General features: G+C 47.4%; 1 protein-coding gene across 2 annotated transcripts in view; it reads left to right on the top strand.

The window, feature by feature from the left end:
- Nucleotides 1–15,697: 15,697 nt before the first annotated feature.
- Nucleotides 15,698–19,614, top strand: part of ccdc47 (coiled-coil domain containing 47) — a 31,967-nt gene continuing 28,050 nt past the window's right edge. For both annotated transcript variants that reach the window (XM_068013131.1, XM_068013132.1), the window contains exon 1: nt 15,698–15,966. In XM_068013131.1, coding sequence (XP_067869232.1) covers nt 15,709–15,966 — 258 coding nt within the window. In that variant the 5' untranslated portion in view covers nt 15,698–15,708. The remainder of the gene's footprint in view (nt 15,967–19,614) is intronic.

Here is a 19,614-nt window from a genome sequence, read left to right as displayed (position 1 = left end):
TCCCTCCTGTCTATTCCCCCCCCCTCCTGTCTATTCCCCCCCCCCCTCCTGTCTCTTCCCCCCCCCCTCCTGTCTCTTCCCCCCCCCCCTCCTGTCTCTTCCCCCCCCCCCTCCTGTCTCTTCCCCCCCCCCCCCTCCTGTCTCTTCCCCCCCCCCCCCTCCTGTCTCTTCCCCCCCCCCCTCCTGTCTCTTCCCCCCCCCCCTCCTGTCTCTTCCCCCCCCCCCCCTCCTGTCTCTTCCCCCCCCCCCCCTCCTGTCTCTTCCCCCCCCCCCCCTCCTGTCTCTTCCCCCCCCCCCCTCCTGTCTCTTCCCCCCCCCCCCTCCTGTCTCTTCCCCCCCCCCCCCCTCCTGTCTCTTCCCCCCCCCCCCTCCTGTCTCTTCCCCCCCCCCCTCCTGTCTCTTCCCCCCCCCCCCTCCTGTCTCTTCCCCCCCCCCCTCCTGTCTCTTCCCCCCCCCCCTCCTGTCTCTTCCCCCCCCCCTCCTGTCTCTTCCCCCCCCCCCTCCTGTCTCTTCCCCCCCCCCCTCCTGTCTCTTCCCCCCCCCCCTCCTGTCTCTTCCCCCCCCCCTCCTGTCTCTTCCCCCCCCCCTCCTGTCTCTTCCCCCCCCCCCTCCTGTCTCTTCCCCCCCCCCCCTCCTGTCTCTTCCCCCCCCCCCCTCCTGTCTCTTCCCCCCCCCCCCTCCTGTCTCTTCCCCCCCCCCCTCCTGTCTCTTCCCCCCCCCCCTCCTGTCTCTTCCCCCCCCCCTCCTGTCTCTTTCCCCCCCCCCCTCCTGTCTCTTCCCCCCCCCCCTCCTGTCTCTTCCCCCCCCCCTCCTGTCTCTTCCCCCCCCCCCTCCTGTCTCTTCCCCCCCCCCTCCTGTCTCTTCCCCCCCCCCTCCTGTCTCTTCCCCCCCCCCCTCCTGTCTCTTCCCCCCCCCCCCTCCTGTCTCTTCCCCCCCCCCCTCCTGTCTCTTCCCCCCCCCCCTCCTGTCTCTTCCCCCCCCCCTCCTGTCTCTTCCCCCCCCCCTCCTGTCTCTTCCCCCCCCCCCCCTCCTGTCTCTTCCCCCCCCCCTCCTGTCTCTTCCCCCCCCCTCCTGTCTCTTCCCCCCCCCCCTCCTGTCTCTTCCCCCCCCCCCCTCCTGTCTCTTCCCCCCCCCCTCCTGTCTCTTCCCCCCCCCTCCTGTCTCTTCCCCCCCCCTCCTGTCTCTTCCCCCCCCCCCTCCTGTCTCTTCCCCCCCCCCTCCTGTCTCTTCCCCCCCCCCCTCCTGTCTCTTCCCCCCCCCCTCCTGTCTCTTCCCCCCCCCCCTCCTGTCTCTTCCCCCCCCCCTCCTGTCTCTTCCCCCCCCCCTCCTGTCTCTTCCCCCCCCCTCCTGTCTCTTCCCCCCCCCCCCCCCCCTCCTGTCTCTTCCCCCCCCCCCCCCCTCCTGTCTCTTCCCCCCCCCCCCCCTCCTGTCTCTTCCCCCCCCCCCCCCCTCCTGTCTCTTCTTCCCCCCCCCCGCCCCCCCCCCCCCCCCCGCGCGCTCTCTCTCTCTCTCTCCACGAAGAGTTGAATAATCCTGCTGGATTGTGTTGGACCCTCTTTTCCAGAGTTCATTTGAGGTTCTCTCTGCCCTGCACATTTATCCGCTCCCTCTTCATACGTGGCCATCCCTACCTTCAGTTTAGTTTTTATTTATTTAGATACAGCACTAAAACAGGCCCTTCGGCCCACCGAGTCTGTGCCAACCAAGAACCCTACAGTAATCCCATATTCCCTACCACCTACCTACACTAGGGACAATTTACCTATCACCTGCAAGTTTTTGGCGGTGGGAGGAAACCCACGCGGTCACCGGGAGAACTTGCAAAGTGGACCATAGTAGATCACCAATAGAGATTTGCAAGAAGAGAGATTTTAATACTCGAGATAGAGGAAAATATTTCCCTCTGGCGAGTGGGTCAATAACTAGAGGTCATAGATTCAAAATCATTGGCATAAGTTCTACAGGGGAGATGTGATTTTTTTTTAACTGAGATTTGTTTGGATCTGGAACACTATCGAAAAGGCGACGGAAGCTGAGTCCATAAATAATTTTAAAATTAATTTGTGCAAGTGCTTGAGGATGAGAAACTTACAGGGTTACAGACGAAAAGCGGGGTCAGGTTGAGAGAGCAGTCAATAAAGCGTAAAGTATGCGAGGCTTTATTAATATGGGCATAGAGTACCAGAGCAAGGAGGTTATGTTGAACTTGTATAAGACACTAGTTCAGCCTCAGTTGGAGTATTGCGTCCAGTTCTGGGCACCACATTTAAGGAAAGATGTGAAAGCATTGGAGCGTACTGGAAAGATTCACGAGAATGGTTTCAGGGACAAGGAACTTCATTTATTAAGATAGATTGGGGGCACTTTCCCTTGGAGAAGAGAAGGCTGAGAGGAGATTTATAGAGATATTCAAAATCATGAGAGGTCTGGACAGAGGAGAAAGGGAGAAAACTGTTCCCACTCGTGAAAGCATCAAGAACTAGAGGGTGCAGATTTAAGGTAATTGGCAAAAGAAACAATGGTGACATGATAACTTGCTGCGTGAAAAGGTTTTTAGGATCCGGAATGCACAGCCAGAGAGTGCGGTGGAGGCTGGTTTAATCGAGGCATTCAAAAGGGAATTAGTTAATTGAAAAGGCAGAATGGGCAGGGTTATGGGGAGAATTGGGGGGGTAGATGACACTGTGAATTGCTCACTCAGAGACCTGTGCAGACACGATGCGATGAATGGCCTTCTGTGCTGTACAAATTCTGAGATTCTGTGTGGGACAAAGGATCCAGCACATTTACAACAGGCTGAATGGCCTCCTGTGCTGCAAGTTTCTCTGGTTCTATGTTTTCCGCATCTAACATTTCAGTAGTCTTACAACTACTGGGCTGTTCTCTTGAGGTTTCCAGGCACAAAATAGAAACTATTAGTGACCTCTGTTACCAGAGTGGCTTCACCCCGTGATACTGGTAAGTTTTTTCCTAATTTTTATTAATGCTTTTGGGATGTGGGCATCGCTGGCAAGGCCAGCAATTATTGCCCATCCCTAATTACCCTTGAGGAGGTGGTGGTGAGCTGCCTTGAACTGCGGCAGTCCTTGGGGTGTAGGTACACCCGCAGTGCTGTTAGGAAGAGTGTTCCAGGACTTCGAACCAGCAACGGTGAAGGAATGATGATATAGTTCCAAGTCAGGGTGGTTTGGAGGGGAACTTGCAGGTGATGGTGTTCCCATGCATCTGCTGCCCTTGTCCTTCTAGGTGGTAAAGGTCACGGGTTTGAAAGGTGCCGTTGAAGGAACTTTGGGTAGTTGTTGCAGTGCAACTTGTAGATGGTACACATTGCTGCCACTGTGTCGGTGGTGAAGGAAGTGAATGTTGAAGGTGGTGGATGGGGTGCCTGCTTTGTCCTGGATGGTGTCGAACTTCTTGGGTTTTGTTGGAGCTGCACGCATCAGGCAAATGGAGAGTATTCCATCACACTCCTGACTTGTGCCTTGTAGATGGTGGACAGGCATTGGGGAAATAGGTGAGTTATGTGCCGCAGAATTCCTAGCCTCTGACCTGCTCTTGTAGCCACAGCATTTATGTGGCTTGTTCAGTTCAGTTTCTGGTCAATGGTAACCCCGTGGTAACGTGATATTGCTGTCAAAAGGTACAGTGCCACCTGTTTCATTGCGTATCACCATCAGAAACGGATTACAGAATTGAGGCAGTTTACATCCTTTGAATGGTGATCTTTTGGTCCAGCACACTATCCCAGTCGTCCCAGATCAGTTACAGGGATGAATGCGGTAAGGAGCACTCTCTAGTCATAGGTGCAGCGAGGACATGGGGCCTGGCTGGGACAATCCCCTCCCAAGAGGCCTGCTGAGGTCGGGAAAAGGAACCCGACCGAACCACAGCAGACCTGACCCGAGTCCCTCTGATTTTGCCCCGGGCCCAGCCCGACCCGACCATCCGTTTACTTACCTTCCTGACGTCAAACCTGCAAGAAGCTGCAGTGCATGTGTAGTGACATCACTTGCTCACTGCGCAGACTCCATTTCATCCCGGACTCCCAGCTCAGGTAAGTTTTTAATTTCAGTACTTAGCAGCAGAGCACGTATCGTGTGTGTCCGGCCCAGCCGGACCCTGAAGATGGGCCCGACCCGAACCCGACACTGTCGGGTTGGGTCGCAGGCCTCTACCTCTCCCTACACGTCCTAACAGTGTGTTAACACCACCGCTCTGATATTTGGAAATTAGACATTTGGATTGGTAACAAGTAACCCGCCACTCCAGTTTGGCTAACGCACCCCTTTAAAGAGATATTGTCTGTAATAGAAAGTACTTGGCAATCTTTTATTTTAGGAAGGAGGTGTCTGTTTTATATTGTAATATAAAGGCGACTCTGAAGCCTTTCTTTGCAATGTTACTTATAAATAAATGGGAAGAAAAGGTGTCACAGTGCTTCAGACATTTAATTTAGTCCTCCCTTTCATTTGTGCAGTCATGGAGTGCAACAGCACAGCATTGTGTTTGTATCAGTGTTCTTCCCACATGAAAAACCCAGTCTAATCTCACTCCCCAGCTCCTGTAATATCACACCCAGTCCAATCCCACTCCACAGCCCCTGTAATATCACACCCAGTCTAATCCCACTCCACAGCCCCTGTAATATCACACCCAGTCTAATCCCACTCCACAGCCCCTGTAATATCACACCCAGTCTAATCCCACTCCACAGCCCCTGTAATATCACACCCAGTCTAATCCCACTCCACAGCCCCTGTAATATCACACCCAGTCTAATCCCACTCCACAGCCCCTGTAATATCACACCCAGTCTAATCCCACTCCACAGCCCCTGTAATATCACACCCAGTCTAATCCCACTCCACAGCCCCGTAATATCACACCCAGTCTAATCCCACTCCACAGCCCCTGTAATATCACACCCAGTCCAATCCCACTCCACAGCCCCTGTAATATCACACCCAGTCCAATCCCACTCCACAGCCCCTGTAATATCACACCCAGTCTAATCCCACTCCACAGTCCCTGTAATATCACACCCAGTCTAATCCCACTCCACAGCCCCTGAAATATCACACCCGGTCTAATCCCACTCCACAGCCCCTGTAATATCACACCCGGTCTAATCCCACTCCACAGCCCCTGTAATATCACACCCGGTCTAATCCCACTCCACAGCCCCTGTAATATCACACCCGGTCTAATCCCACTCCACAGCCCCTGTAATATCACACCCAGTCTAATCCCACTCCACAGCCCCTGTAATATCACACCCAGTCTAATCCCACTCCACAGCCCCTGTAATATCACACCCAGTCTAATCCCACTCCACAGCCCCTGTAATATCACACCCAGTCTAATCCCACTCCACAGCCCCTGTAATATCACACCCAGTCTAATCCCACTCCACAGCCCCTGTAATATGGATGCTGAAAGGATGGTTCCGCTTGTGGGAGAGACCAGAACTAGGACACAATTTAAAAATAAGGGGTCACCCATTTAAGACAGAGATGAGGAGAAATTTTTGCTCAGAGGGTTGAGAGTCTTTGGAACTCTCTCCCCCAGAGAGCAGTGGAGGCAGGGTCATTGAATACTTTTAAGGCAGAGGTAGATAAATTATTGACGAACAAGGGAGTCAAAGGGTATTGGGGTAAGTGGGAAAGTGGAGATGAGGTCACAATTAAATCAGCAATGATCTTTTTAAATGGCGGAGCAGTCACAAAGGGGCTGAATGGCCTATTCTTGCTCCTAATTCATATGTTTGTAATATCGCACTGTCTAATCCCACTCCTCATCTCCTGTAATATCACACTCTGTCTAATCCCGCTCCCCTGTAATATTACACCCAGTCTCATCCCACTCCCCTTCCCTTGTATTATCACACCCAGTCTAATCCTACTGCCCATCCCCTGTATTATCACACCCAGTCTACTCCTACTGTCCATCCCCTGTATTATCTCACCCAGTCTGATTCTACTGCCCATCCCCTGTATTATCTCACCCAGTCTGATTCTACTGCCCATCCCCTGTATCATCATACCCAGTCTAATCCCACTCCCCTTGTATTATCACACCCAGTCTAATCCTACTGCCCATCCCCTGTATTATCACACCAAGTCTAATCCTACTGCATATCCTCTGTATTATCATACCCAACCTAATCCCGTTCCTGGTATTATCACACCCAGCCTAATCCCACTCCCCTTCCCATGTATTATCACACCCAGCCTAATCCCACTCCCCTTCCCTTGTATTACGACACCGTCTAATCCTACTGCCCATCCCTGTATTATCATACCCAGTCGATTCCGATTCCCGGTATTAATCACAACTAGTCTAATCACACTCCCCAGTCTTGTAATATCACACCCATTCTAATCCCACTCCCAATCCCCTGTATTATCGCACTTTGTTTAATCCCACTCTCCTCAAATATCCCACTCACTTGCCTACTAATTGTTTTATTGTCATGTATTATATGAAATCAGTTGTGACAGAACTCATCGTAATTCATTTTTATGTTATGGAGATTACATTTTCTTTGCACATACTCAATCGGGAACATTTGTACAGTTTCTACCTCAGTTTGTGGTGCAGTGAAACTACATGTATGGAATATTTATTGGGGTGAGAGTAAGGTTTGCAGTGCAGATGTTTGGTGGGGTGAGGTGGTGCACTGTGTGGTGGAGGAAGGATGTGGCTTATTCCATACATGGATTTCACATTTTCGCAGCTATGTGTTATGTGGGGCGTACAGGACCGTCCGCTCACTGATGCAAGTGGTTTTATCCCATGTTCGTCAGTTGTCAGAGAGCCTCATAAAAAACATGATGTTGCATCATTTGTTAATTAAGAAAATCTTTCTGCAGTCTGAGAGGGCAGCTATAGAACTAGAGTAGAGGGCAGTCTGGAGCAGAGCCCAGGGGGGAAGAAAGAGATCTGTTTGTGCCAGAATGATCTTTTGGGAATGAGGAGAGGTTTATATACAGGGCATTATGTTCCATGTTGGCCTCACTTGTGGATTCAAGCCTCCCCTCTTGGGATGATCCTGACTTAAATTTGGTATGAGGTTAAGTGAAAATTTAATAGAGGTGTTCAAAATCATGAGTTTTGATGAAGTAAACAAGGCTAAACTGTTTCCAGTGGCAGAAGGGTGGGTAGCCAGAGAACACAATTTAAGGTAATTATTATTGGAACCAGACATACGATGAAAGTTTATTTTACGTTGTGAGTTATGATCTGGAATGCACTGCCTGAAAGGGTGGTGGATGCAGATTCAATAGTAACTTTCAAAAAAGAAACTAGATGAATACTTGAACAGGAAAAATGTGCAGGGTTATTGGGGAAAGACCAGGGGAGTGCAACTAATTGGCTAGTTCTACCAAAGAGCTGGCATAGTTCTGATGGGCTGAATGACCTCCTGTCCTGTTTCTCATGTAGTTCTAATTTAGTCCATTTTACTGTGTGCATTTTGGTGAAAGTCAAAGTAACCCAATCTGGCTATCTCATTCTTGACAAATGAGTCAAGTTTTGATGGCTCCTTTGTGTTGAATATGTACTGATCAGTCAGCCATGTTCAGCCATATGCACTTTTTCAGCCATGTACACCTGCTAGGGTATGTTGGTGTTACTAATCTCAGTTGCTGCTAGTTTTGTATCTTGTAAATGTTTGGTAAGTTAAATGTAAGTGGTGATCATTAGCTCTAACTATGTTTGGGACACCCAGCCCAGAGAAATTACAACTCAAACTTACTAATTGGGCTAAAGAATCTTAAATTGTTGATTTGGATCAGGAACTCCATGTGTATGAGCCCTCGTACAAGATAACCAATGGCACAAAGTGCTGGTGTGACCAATCCAACAGTTGAGTTGCCTTTTGATTTAAAAACAGTGCTGGAAATACTCAGGTTAGGCAGCATCTGTGGAGAGAGAAGCAGAGTTAACATGTCAGGTTTGTGACCTTTTATCAGAACCTTTTGTTTACTTGCCTTTTTATTTACTTCAACCTACCCGTGAAAGTCATTTTTAAAGCCCTTTGTTCTAAGGAAAGTCCCTCGGCATTTATAGGTGATCAGAGGACAGAGGAGGGTAGAAGTCAATAAAAAGGAATGAAACCGGATGGACCACCCGGCATCGACCTAGGCACCGGAAACGACAACGGCAAACCCAGCCCTGTCGACCCTGCAAAGTCCTCCTGACTAACATCTGGGGGCTTGTGCCAAAGTTGGGAGAGCTGTCCCACAGACTAGTCAAGCAACAGCCTGACATAGTCATACTCACGGAATCATACCTTACAGACAATGTCCCAGACACTGCCATCACCATCCCCGGGTATGCCCTGTCCCACCGGCAGAACAGACCCACCAGAGGTGGCGGGACAGTGGTATACAGTAGGGAGGGAGTTGCCCTGGGAGTCCTCAACATTGACTCCGGACCCCATGAAGTCTCATAGCATCAGGTCAAACAAGGGCAAGGTAACCTCCTACTGATTGCCACCTACCGCCCTCCCTCAGCTGATGACTCGGTACTCCACTATGTTGAACAGCACTTGGAGGAAGCACTGAGGGTGGCAAGGGCACAAAATGTACTCTGGGTGGGGGACTTCAATGTCCATCAGCAAGAGTGGCTCGGTAACACCACTACTGACCGAGCTGGCCGAGTCCCAAAGGACATAGCTGTAGACTGGGTCTGCGGCAGGTGGTGGGGGAACCAACACGAGGGAAAAACATACTTGACCTCGTCCTCACCAATCTGCCTGCTGCAGATGCTTCTGTCCATGACTGTATTGGTAGGTGTGACCACCGCACAGTCCTTGTGGAGACGAAGTCCCGTCTTCACATTGAGGATACCGTCCGTCGTGTTGTGTGGCACTATCACCGTGCTAAATGGGATAGATTTCGAACAGATCTAGTGACGCTCAGTTTGGGTTCCGCCAGGGTACTCAGCACCTGACCTCATTACAGCCTTGGTCCAAACATGGACAAAAGAGCTGAACTCAAGAGGTGAGGTGAGAGTGACTGCCCTTGGCATCAAGGCAGCATTTGACCGAGTATGGCATCAAGGAGCCCTAGCAAAACTGAGGTCAATGGGAATCAGGGGGAAAACCCTCCGCTGGCTGGAGTCATCCCTAGCGCAAAGGAAGATGGTTGTGGTTGTTGGAGGTCAATCATCTGAGCTCCAGGACATCACCGCAGGAGTTCCTCAGGGTAGTGTCCTAGGCCCAACCATCTTCAGCTGCTTCATTAATGACCTTCCTTCCATCATAAGGTCAGAAGTGGGGATGTGACTCCTCAGATACTGAAGCAGTCCGTGTAGAAATGCAGCAAGACCTGGACAATATCCAGGCTTGGGCTGATAAGTGGCAAGTAACATTGCCTGGCACTTGTGTGACGCGAATGACCATCTCCAACAAGAGAGAATCTAACCATCTCCCCTTGACATTCAACAGCATTACCATCGCGGAATCCCCCACTATCAACATCCTAGGGGCTACCATTGACCAGAAACTGAACTGGAGTAGCCATATAAATACTGTGGGTACAAGAGCAGGTCAGGGGCGAGGAATCCTGAGGCGAGTAACTCACCACCTGACCCCCCAAAGCCTGTCCAGCATCGACAAGGCACAAGTCAGGAGTGTGATGGAATACTCTCCACTTGCCTGTATGGGTGCAGCTCCAACAACGCTCAAGAAGCTCAACACCATCCAGGACAAAGCAGCCCGCTTGATGGGCACCCCATCTACAAACATTCACTCCTTCTACCACCGACGCACAGTGGCAGCAGTGTGTACCATCTACAAGATGCACTGCAGCAATGCACCAAGGCTCCTCAGACAGCACCTTCCAAACCAATGACTTCTACCAACTAGAAAGACAACGGCAGCAAATACATGGGAACACCACCACCTGCAAGTTCCCCTCCAAGTCACACACCATCCTGACTTGGAACTATATCGCCGTTCCTTCACTGTCGCCGGGTCAAAATGCTGGAACTCCCTTCCTAACAGGACTGTGGGTATACCTACCCCAAATGGACTGCAGCGGTTCAAGAAGGCAGCTCACCACCACCTTCTCAAGTCAGGAATTCATCCACATGGAGTTCCTGATCTCAGGCAGGATTGAGACATAATGAGAAACTAGGGAACAACTGGCCAGTTGCCAAAGTCTAGTTGGATGCCTTTAAAGGATGAAGCTTGTTTTTGTTTGCTACTCTCTGGATGAATACAAGCTGTTCCCAGGTGATTAACAGCAAATTTAGGTCAGCTCTAGATAATGAGATGCCTCTGTTCTTCACATGGCAGCCTCTTGACATTCCCTTCTTTCACAGCAGATTCAATGTATATTCAATATGAGCTGGTAGCAAAGGAGAAGCGAGGGGTGTCGGTGTCCAGATAGTAACATATTGAGAATCATGCCACTCTTAAGTTTGCATGTTTAGTAACCAACTTGTATTATACTCCAGATGCTGTATTGTAATCTAAATCTAGGCAGCCTATATGCCTATTTATGTTGAAAGCAAAACCAGTTTATTAGCCGTTTGTGTAAGCACTCATCTCAAAGAAATGCCTGTGTTTGTTTCTCAAATAAAACAAAGATGAAGGGTCATCAAGACCCATCATGCAGGAAGGTGCCAGGGTAGAGGGTTATCGAGGTCCATTGTGCAAGACAGATTCAAGGATGGAAAAAAAATGTAAGATAACGTAAATCAGGAAGCTGATATTAGATATTACCATAATGTGACAAAAATGAAATATTTCCATGGATTCTTTGGCTGCGTTACACATGCAGATTAATGTTAATTCTTGCTAGTAATTTCCTGCAAGCTGAAGGGAATCCCCGTCAACATCCTCACCTGAGTAAGGCTGAAGTGTGCAGTTTTGGAGGTTCTTGGGATATATTGTCTGATTGCTGTCATGACTGGGGGGTTCTGTCAGGGATGCAGGTAGTGAAGTTGGTGTGTTGGGGGAGGGGATGACGGTGGTGAAGTGGAGAAATCCATAGGAAGGCAGCATCTTAAACTGAATGCATTGTAATCATGGAGCTAATTGAGGTTGACAGACACAGCAGTGACAGAGCTATACTGGTGTTCTAGGCAACTAATAGTTTATATTATGTAACCCCACTATTCAAAAAAGGAGAGAGAAAAAGGGAACTACAGGCTAGTTAGACTGACATTAGGGAAATTGCTGGAACCTATTGTTAGGGTTATGGTAACGGCACTTACAAAATCTTATGATTAGGCAGAGTCATAACAGTTTTATGAAAGAGAAATCATGTTTGACAAATCTATTAATTTCTTGAAGGTGGTACTTGCAGTGTAGATAAGAGGGAATCCAGTGGATATAGCATATTTGGCTTTTCAAAAGCATTTAATAAGGTGCAAGAAGAGGTTGTTACACAGGATTAGGCTTCATGGGATTAGGGGTAATATATTTGCGTAGACGGATAGTAAATAGAGAGAATGAAACTCACCATTTCTGGGATGGTGGGCTGTAACAGCTGGGATGCACAAAGGGTCAGTACTTGGGCCTCAGTGATCTGCAGTCTATATCAATGAGGGAACTGAGTGTAATGTGTGAAGCATAAAATTACCACAGTAATAACTATGGCAAACGGATTTCAATGTAGGCAAATGTGGACCTGAAAGGATAGAACAAGGTATTTTCTAAATGGTAAAAAGCTAGAAACAGTAGAGGTCCAAAGAGATGTGGGGATCCAGATACATAGATCAATAAAATGTCATGGGAAGGTACAGAAAATAATCAAAAGCTAATGGAATGTTGGCCTTTACATCCAGATGACTAGAATACAAGGGGGTAGAAGCTATACTATAGCTATACAAAGGCCTAGTTAGACCACACCTGCATTACTGTGAGCAGTTCTGGGCACCTTGTCTTAGAAAGGATATATTGGTTTTGGAGGGAGTCATAGTGTCATGGAGAGATACAGCACCGGAACAGGCCCTCCGGCCCAACAAGTCCGCGCCGACCATCAACCGCCCATTTATACTAATCCTACATTAATCCCATTTTCCCCCTCACATCCCCACCTTCCCTCAATTCTCATACCACCTGCCTACACAAGGGGCAATTTACAATGGCCAATTTACCTATCAACCCACAAGTCTTTGGCATGTGGGAGGAAACCGGAGCACCCAGAGGAAACCCACGTGGTCAAAGGGAGAACTTGCAAACTCCACACAGGCAGTACCCAGAACTGAATCCGGGTCGTTGGAACTGTGAGGCTGCGGTGCTAACCACTGTGCCACCCTGAATTCCAGGGTTAAATTACCATGGGTAATTACACAAACTAGGGTTGTATTGGAATTTAGGAGGTTAAAAGGTGATTTGATTGGTTTTAAAGATATTAAGGGGAACTGAGGATAGATAGAGAGAAACTATTTCTGCTGGTTGGGAGTCAGGCACTAGGGGGCATCGTCTAAAACTTGGAGCCAGACCTTTTAGGAGTGAAATTAGGAAACACTTCTAGATGCAAGTGGCTAGACCGGGTATATACTAAGAGGCTGTTTCCCTGGTTAGAAGTAGAGGGTCAGTCTCAGGAAAAGGGATTGGCCATTTAGGACTGAGATGAGAAATGTCTTCACTTAGGAATTGTGAATTTTTGGATTTCTGTACCCCAGTGGGCTGTGGATGCTCAGTTGATGAGTATATTAGAGGCTGAGATCAATAGATTTTTTTGGACACCAAGGGAATCGAGGGGTATGGGAGTAAAGTGAAGTTGATGTCAGCCATCATCTTATTGAATGGCAAGGCAGGCTCAAGGGGCCGAATGGCCTACTCCTGTTTCTCTTGTTATCATGTCAGATGGAACTCGGGAGTCTGGCCAGGGAAATGTTGGAGATCTCCAGTTTGAGCGATCAGAACAAAACTCTTCCCAGTACCGGGTCGTTGCCACCTATGCAAATTTTTTTTTACTCTTCCACGGGATGTGGGCATCGCTGGCTAGGCCAGCATTTATTGCCCATCCATAATTGCCTTTGAGAAGATGGTGGTGAGCCGTTGTCTTGATGTAAAGTATTTCTATATTCAGGCCATCACAACCAGCTGGCTTGTCAGTTCAGTGTATTGCTAGGTTTACTTCTTGGTATACGCTGTGGGCAGAATCCAAGTTGAGCCAATGCCTTTTAAAAGCTTTGCTCTTTTATCAATGTACCCACATTTATCTGACCATGGCGACCTCCAGTGGCTAACTGTACTTCACCCTTGTGTTGCACAGCTGAAAGATTCAGTTGTGAACTAAGTTTATTAGGATAGTTTCTAATTGTCGTGCTGTATGTTTGTGTGCTGCCATTTTTAGATTGTCATTTGTGCTTTACTGGAACACTTATTGAGGACACCAGTTAAACGTAGCATTTGTTACATCGAGAATATTCAACCATTTTCTCTGTCTTGCAGTGGATACAGCTGAAATAATATGTAAATTTCAAGGAGGTGATTATTATTGGAAGTACCTCCAGCTTGTTTTTTCTGAAATAAAATCCTGAATGCAGAGCCCTGTTGTGAAGTGCTGACTCAGAACCCTCTGTTTTGTTTTGCTGCGCTCGCTGGCTTATATTAAGCGAGTAGCTGTTGGTAGCTTCTGATGAAAGGAGACAGGCAGAGCAGTCAGTATTCCTGGACCAAGAGTGAAATGTGATCGGCCTCCAGTATAATCTCTCTTCACGAGCAGCACTCTCTTGTGGTAGGGAACAACTATTCGAAGACTGGTGAGAGCTGGGAAGAGGGGACGTGGTTGAATTGACCAGCAAAGTTGAGATGCCTTGCCAATCTGTTTCATGTCTTAGTGAGTTGGTGAAACGAAATGCAGTAGTTGTTGTGGACTTCCATTCAAGAATGAGGCTAATCCCACGCTGTCTCCGGCTCCGCTTCGAGTCAAACTACTGTAACCAACAGCACCAGCCTTTTCATCAATTGTTTTTTTAGCATGTGATGCACACTTTACATTTACAAAAGCATATGGGATATGAATTCATATTCCACCTTGTGGCGTAAATCCAAATTCTGGAGTGAATTATCACAAGTCATAAACATTTTGTCTCACAGGTTTTCCTAATGTGTTGAGAATATGCTTCCACTGGTAGGAAAATCTCAAACTAGGATAGTTACAGAATAAAGGGTCGCACAATTAAAACTGAGATGTGAAGGAATTTCTTTTTTGAGGGTGGTGAATCTCTGGAATTCTCTACCTCAGAGTTGTGGAAGCTAGATCACTAAATGTATTTAAGGAGGAGGAAGATAGATTTTTGAAATCTCGGGGAGGCGAGGGTGATACGGAGCAGGCCGGAAAGAGGTGTTGAGGCCTGGGACAGATCAGCCATGATCTTACTCAATGGTGGGGCAGGCTTGAGGGGCTGAATGGCCTACTCCTGCTCCTATTTCTTATGTCCCCTACCCACTTAGCGTGTTCATAGAATCATACAGTACAGAAAGAGTCTGTTTGGTTCATCGTGCCAGGCTGCCTCTTTAAAGGAGCTATTCAATTAGTCCCCCTCCCATGCTCAATTCCCTCTTAAAACTTATTATTGAATCAACTTGCACTGCTCTTTCAGGCAGAGTATTCCAGATCACAACTTGCTGCTTATAAAATTTTCTCCTCCTTTCCCTGCTGGCTCTTTTGCCAGTTATTTGTGTCCTCTGGTTGCCAACCTTTCTGCAAGTGGAAACATTTTCTCTTTATTTACTTTGTCAAAACCATTCATGATTTTGAGCACCCCTATTAAATCACTGCTTAACCTTCTCCGCTAAAGAGAGCAATCCCACTTTCTCTCCATAAAGCCCTCATCACCCCTCTGAGAATTAATTGTTAATCCTTCATTTCAGTGATTAAAGCTAACTTTGCTAATGAAGATGGGATCATTCACTGAGATATTTTAAACTATTTGGTTAGTCTTTTTCATTTTTAGCATGTGCCTTGCTTTAATTTCCTTCCTGATGTGGGTTTTGTGATGTATCTCGCTCTCTGTCTTCCATATGAATTGTCCCTCTGTGCAGTCCTAAGATGTTTGCCTGAAGTGACTGCCATGCATGCAGTAGCAGATTCCGGGCCAGGTCTCTGCAAGGCAGGACACTAATCACAAGGTGTGATCGAACTGGTTAAAGGTTGGGCTGCCAACAGGGGGGGGATGCGGAAGGTCAGAATCCAGAGGCTGGGCAGATGGATCAGTGTGAGAGACTGGGGAAAAATTTGAAGACCAGGATTTTCAATTTCATGTGTTGGGGGAACCTGAGCAAAGCTAGCTCTCAGCTCAAATGAACATATACAGTACTGTTTGGCCCTGCTTTTGCAGCGTAGTGAACTATGGTGTTCACCTTAAAGAAAGCTGCCCACAAAGATCTAGAGCTCTGTGGTATGGATTTCACCTTTTCCGACGTTAACTTTATTCTGGAGGCATAATCTTAAAATTAGAGCTAGACTGTTCAGGGGTAATGTCAGAAAGCATTTCTTCACATAAAAGGTATTGGAAATCTGATACTTTCTCCCCTAAAAACAATGGGGCTGAGAGTCAATTGAAAATTTTAAAACCAAGATTGATAGACTTCTGTTAGGCAAGGGTGTTAAGGGATGTGGAACCAAAGTCGGTAATGGGGCTGAATAGTCTCCTGATGCGCTTGTACAGGAGCCCACTGCATTGCATGCACTTGTTCCTTGCATTCTGAACCTTAGTTTTCTTTCAGGCTGAAATATCATGCGATTCTACCTCCTGTTTCCCCTCCTGCTGGGCTGTGGGCTCGCTGTCAGCAAGTCTGATGACTTTGAGGACACTGACGACATCGGTGAGTATGACGACAATGACTTTGCGGAATTTGAAGACACGAGCGAGGACGCACCCCAGGAGATCCTCCAGAAGGTCACCACTGTGCAGGATGATGAGGAAGAGGCGACTGTAGAAGTAGAGGACCAGGATGAAAACCAGGAGGATTTTGAGGACCCGGATGCAGCAGGAGTAAGTGAGGCACCATGGCACTGATCACGAGCACCCTTATCTCAGACTAAGATACAGAAAAATCAAGTGGAGACTCGTTTGGTTCTCTACAGACCTTTCTTGCTCACACAGCCCACTGTGCCGTGGAAGGCAGTGGGCAGTATCATAGAATTTTCCAGAGCAGAAACTTGCCTTTCTGCCGATCAAATCAGACCCAGTGTTTTTCTCCCCATCAGTCACTTGGACTAATCGCACTCCCCTAAGCCCCTACACCTTTTAACATTCCTCTTTTCCAAGCAACCATCTAATTCCCTTTTTAAAAGAGTTCATGAACTTTCTCAACAATGACTTGACAGAATTCTGCATTCTTTCCAACCTGCACAAAGAAATTGCTTCTAACTTTCTATTTAATTCTGATTCACAAACTGGTGCCCTCTTGTTATCAGCTTGTAGAGGAGTGTAAACAATTTCATTCACCCCCATCGTGATCCTTTATAATCTTGAACATCTTGAGCTCTTGTTTAAAGAAAGTCCTGACTTCAATCTATAACTCCATCCCAATAATGTGCCCAATCCCTTGCTGTTCTTGGCTCAAAACAAAAGGGATAATTTGTGGACCACTTCTCTATTTAAATCCTTATGCTCTAGTGCTATGATATTATCTCCAATATAATTCCCTTCCTGCCATTCCTCTGTACCTGCCTCTTTAGGAGATTTCATTACCAGTCCTGGTCAGGTTGTAGCTTTACGTTCTAAATTTCTATTTTGCTCAGTAAGCTCTAATTTCCCAGTCTTGTTCCTTATTCTCTGTGGATGAGTATGCAGATAGTTTACTTGGGTAGTTTCCCATTTATTGTTGACATTTTTAAAAATATTCTGTTTGAACCCCTCTTGACCTTTCCAGCTTCTCATTTCATGCACATCCAGTATTTGTTTTCCCATCCAAGTTACCACATACATTAATTGTTCATTCATAATATTAATGCTGTCGTAGTCACACAAAAATACTTCAAATTGAGTTGCCCATCCTGAGGATAGGAACAGGAGTAGGCTGTTCGGCCACTTGGGCCTGTTCCATCATTCAGTTAGATCATGGCTGATCTTTACCTCAGCTCCATTTGCTTGATGTCCCTTGATACCCTTATTCAACAAAAATCTTTCAATCTCAGTCTTCAGAGCTCCATTTGAGTCCCAGCAGGCTGTCTTGGCGGGGTGGGGAGTTGCAGGTTGAGGGGGTTGGTTTCTGGGAGAGATCCACACATGGCTGATGCATACATTTGTGTCTTTGTGCTTGATTTGCACTGTCCCTCAGCAATCAGGATAGCAGAGAGAGCGCGTTACTCTGCATCTTACCTGTGAAGTACCTGACTTGAAGGTACTTGATCTGGCAATGTAGAGAGCAATCTGCTCTCCATTCACCCATCTTGTATCTGAAGCTGGGACTGTGCAAAGGCAGTTTTACTTTCATCCAGCCCATGCCCTGGTACCAGCACCAAGCAGAGTGTGTGAAAGGATTTCACTCAGCACCGAGCGCAGTCAGTCTGTGCACAAAGTCATTACTTATTCACTTGAAGAGAAATGGTTCTAGGGGTGACCCCTAGCAGCTTAGCATTGAGTGAAGCTGAACTGGACCAGGAAAAGAACCAGGATCAATCTCTGGCCTTTGCTATCTCATTGGCAGCAGTGGTGGGGTAGTACAGCAGCTGGCCTCTACATACTCTCACTGAAAAGCAGGAGGAAAAAAAATCAAGATTTCCCATTCCAAATGACTGTCTAGTGACCCCTGTGGCATGTAGTTATCAGGTGAGAAGTGAATTGGGCTTGGCTGGGGTACGTCTCCCTTTAATCCCCTTTCCCTCCTTCATAAGGAACTGGGTTGAATAGCCTGTTGACTCATTGTCTTGGCACACATGAGGAATGAACACTTCATAATGCAAGTGATATTAAACACTGACATGAGGGGATAAATGAACGCTAGGGTCAAAAAGAAAAGTTATGAAATTAGTTAGAGACTAAAGGATGAAGATTAGGCCATTTGTCCATCTCATTGCAGGTACCTAAACTCCCCACAAATAAGTTGTCTACTTGGAGTATTGCTGTGTAGAGGATGGCATTATGAATGATTGTAGATCTGTGTGTTCATACCGCAGTATATCTTCCCAGCCAGTGGCAAAAGCAATGTTTTAAAATGAATTCTTTGTGGTTTGATTTTTTTTCTTCGAAGGCCACTGTGTGTTGTGAAGTGTTACTCATTCTGTCTCCTTCCTTGAACAAGTGAGTGAGGCTGTATGTTTAATTGAGTGTTTGAAAGTGTAGTTTTTTTATTCGTTCCTGGGATGTGGGTGTCGCTGGCTAGGCCAGCATTTATTGCCCATCCCTAATTGCCCTTGAGAAGATGGTGAGCTGCCTTCTTGAACCGCTGCAGTCCATGTGGGGTAGGTACACCCACAGTGCTGTTAGCAAGGGAGTTCCAGGATTTTGACCCAGCGACAGTCAAGGAACGGCGATATAGTTCCAAGTCAGGATGGTGTGAGCCTTGGAGGGGAACTTGCAGGTGGTGATGTTACCTTGTATCTGCTGCCCTTGTCCTTCTAGGTGGTAAGAGGTCGTGGGTTTGGAAGGTGCTGTTTAAGGTGCCTTAGTTATTTGCTGCAGTGCATCTTGTATATAGTGCACAGTGTTGCCACTATGCGTCGGTGATCAAGGGAGTAAATGTTTGTGGAAGGGTGCCTATCAAGCAGGCTGCTTTGTCCTGGATGGTGTCAAGCTTCTTGAGTGTTGGAGCTGCATACATGCAGGCACGTGGAGGGTATTCTGTCACGCTTCTGACTTGTGCCTTGTGAATGGTGGACAGGCTTTAGGGAGTCAGGAGGTGAGCTACTCACAGCAGGATTCCTAGCCTCTGACCTGCTGTTGTAGCTGCGGTATTTATATGGCTGCTCCAGTTCATTTTCTGGTCCGTGGTCACCCCCAGGATGATAGTGGGGGTTTCAGCAATCGTAATGCCATTGAATGTCAAAGGGAGACGGTTAAATTCTCTCGTTGGAGTTGGTCATTCCCTGGCACTTGTGTGGCGTGAATGTAACTTGCCACATATCAAGCCTGGATATTGTCCAGGTCCTGCTGCATTTCTACAGAGACTGCTTCAGTATCTGAGGAGTTGCAAATGGTGCTGAACATTGTGCAATCATCAGCGAACATCCTCACTTCTGACCTTATGATTGAAGGCAGGTCATTGATGAAGCAGCTGAAGATGGTTGGGCCCAGGACACTACCTTGAGGAACTCCTGCAGTGATGTCCTGGAGCTGAGATGATTGACTTCCAAATAAAAACAACCATCTTGCTTTGCTCTAGGTACGACTCCAACTAGTGGAGAGTTTGCCCCCTGATTCCCATTGACTCCAGTTTTGCTAGGGCAAATGTTGCCATGATGTCAAGTTATATTTGGCTTGTGTAGTTGCAGCAAGTCTATCAGGCAGAATTGAACAGTCTGGGACCCTAGTCTCTAGAAAAGGGAAGACTGATAAATGAGACAAGAGATATTTTAAATTATGTAAAAATTGGATAGGCTGGAGGCAGAGAAGTTGTTTGCACTTATGGGGGAGTCTAAAACTAGAGGCCATAAATATCAGATAGTCACCAATAAGTCCAATAAGAAATTCAGGAGA

Source organism: Heterodontus francisci, chromosome 33 (assembly GCF_036365525.1).
Source record: "Heterodontus francisci isolate sHetFra1 chromosome 33, sHetFra1.hap1, whole genome shotgun sequence".
Classification (NCBI taxonomy): Eukaryota; Metazoa; Chordata; class Chondrichthyes; order Heterodontiformes; family Heterodontidae; genus Heterodontus; species Heterodontus francisci.
The sequence above is the reverse complement of the archived record's forward strand: the minus strand, read 5'-3'. Positions and strand labels throughout refer to the sequence as shown.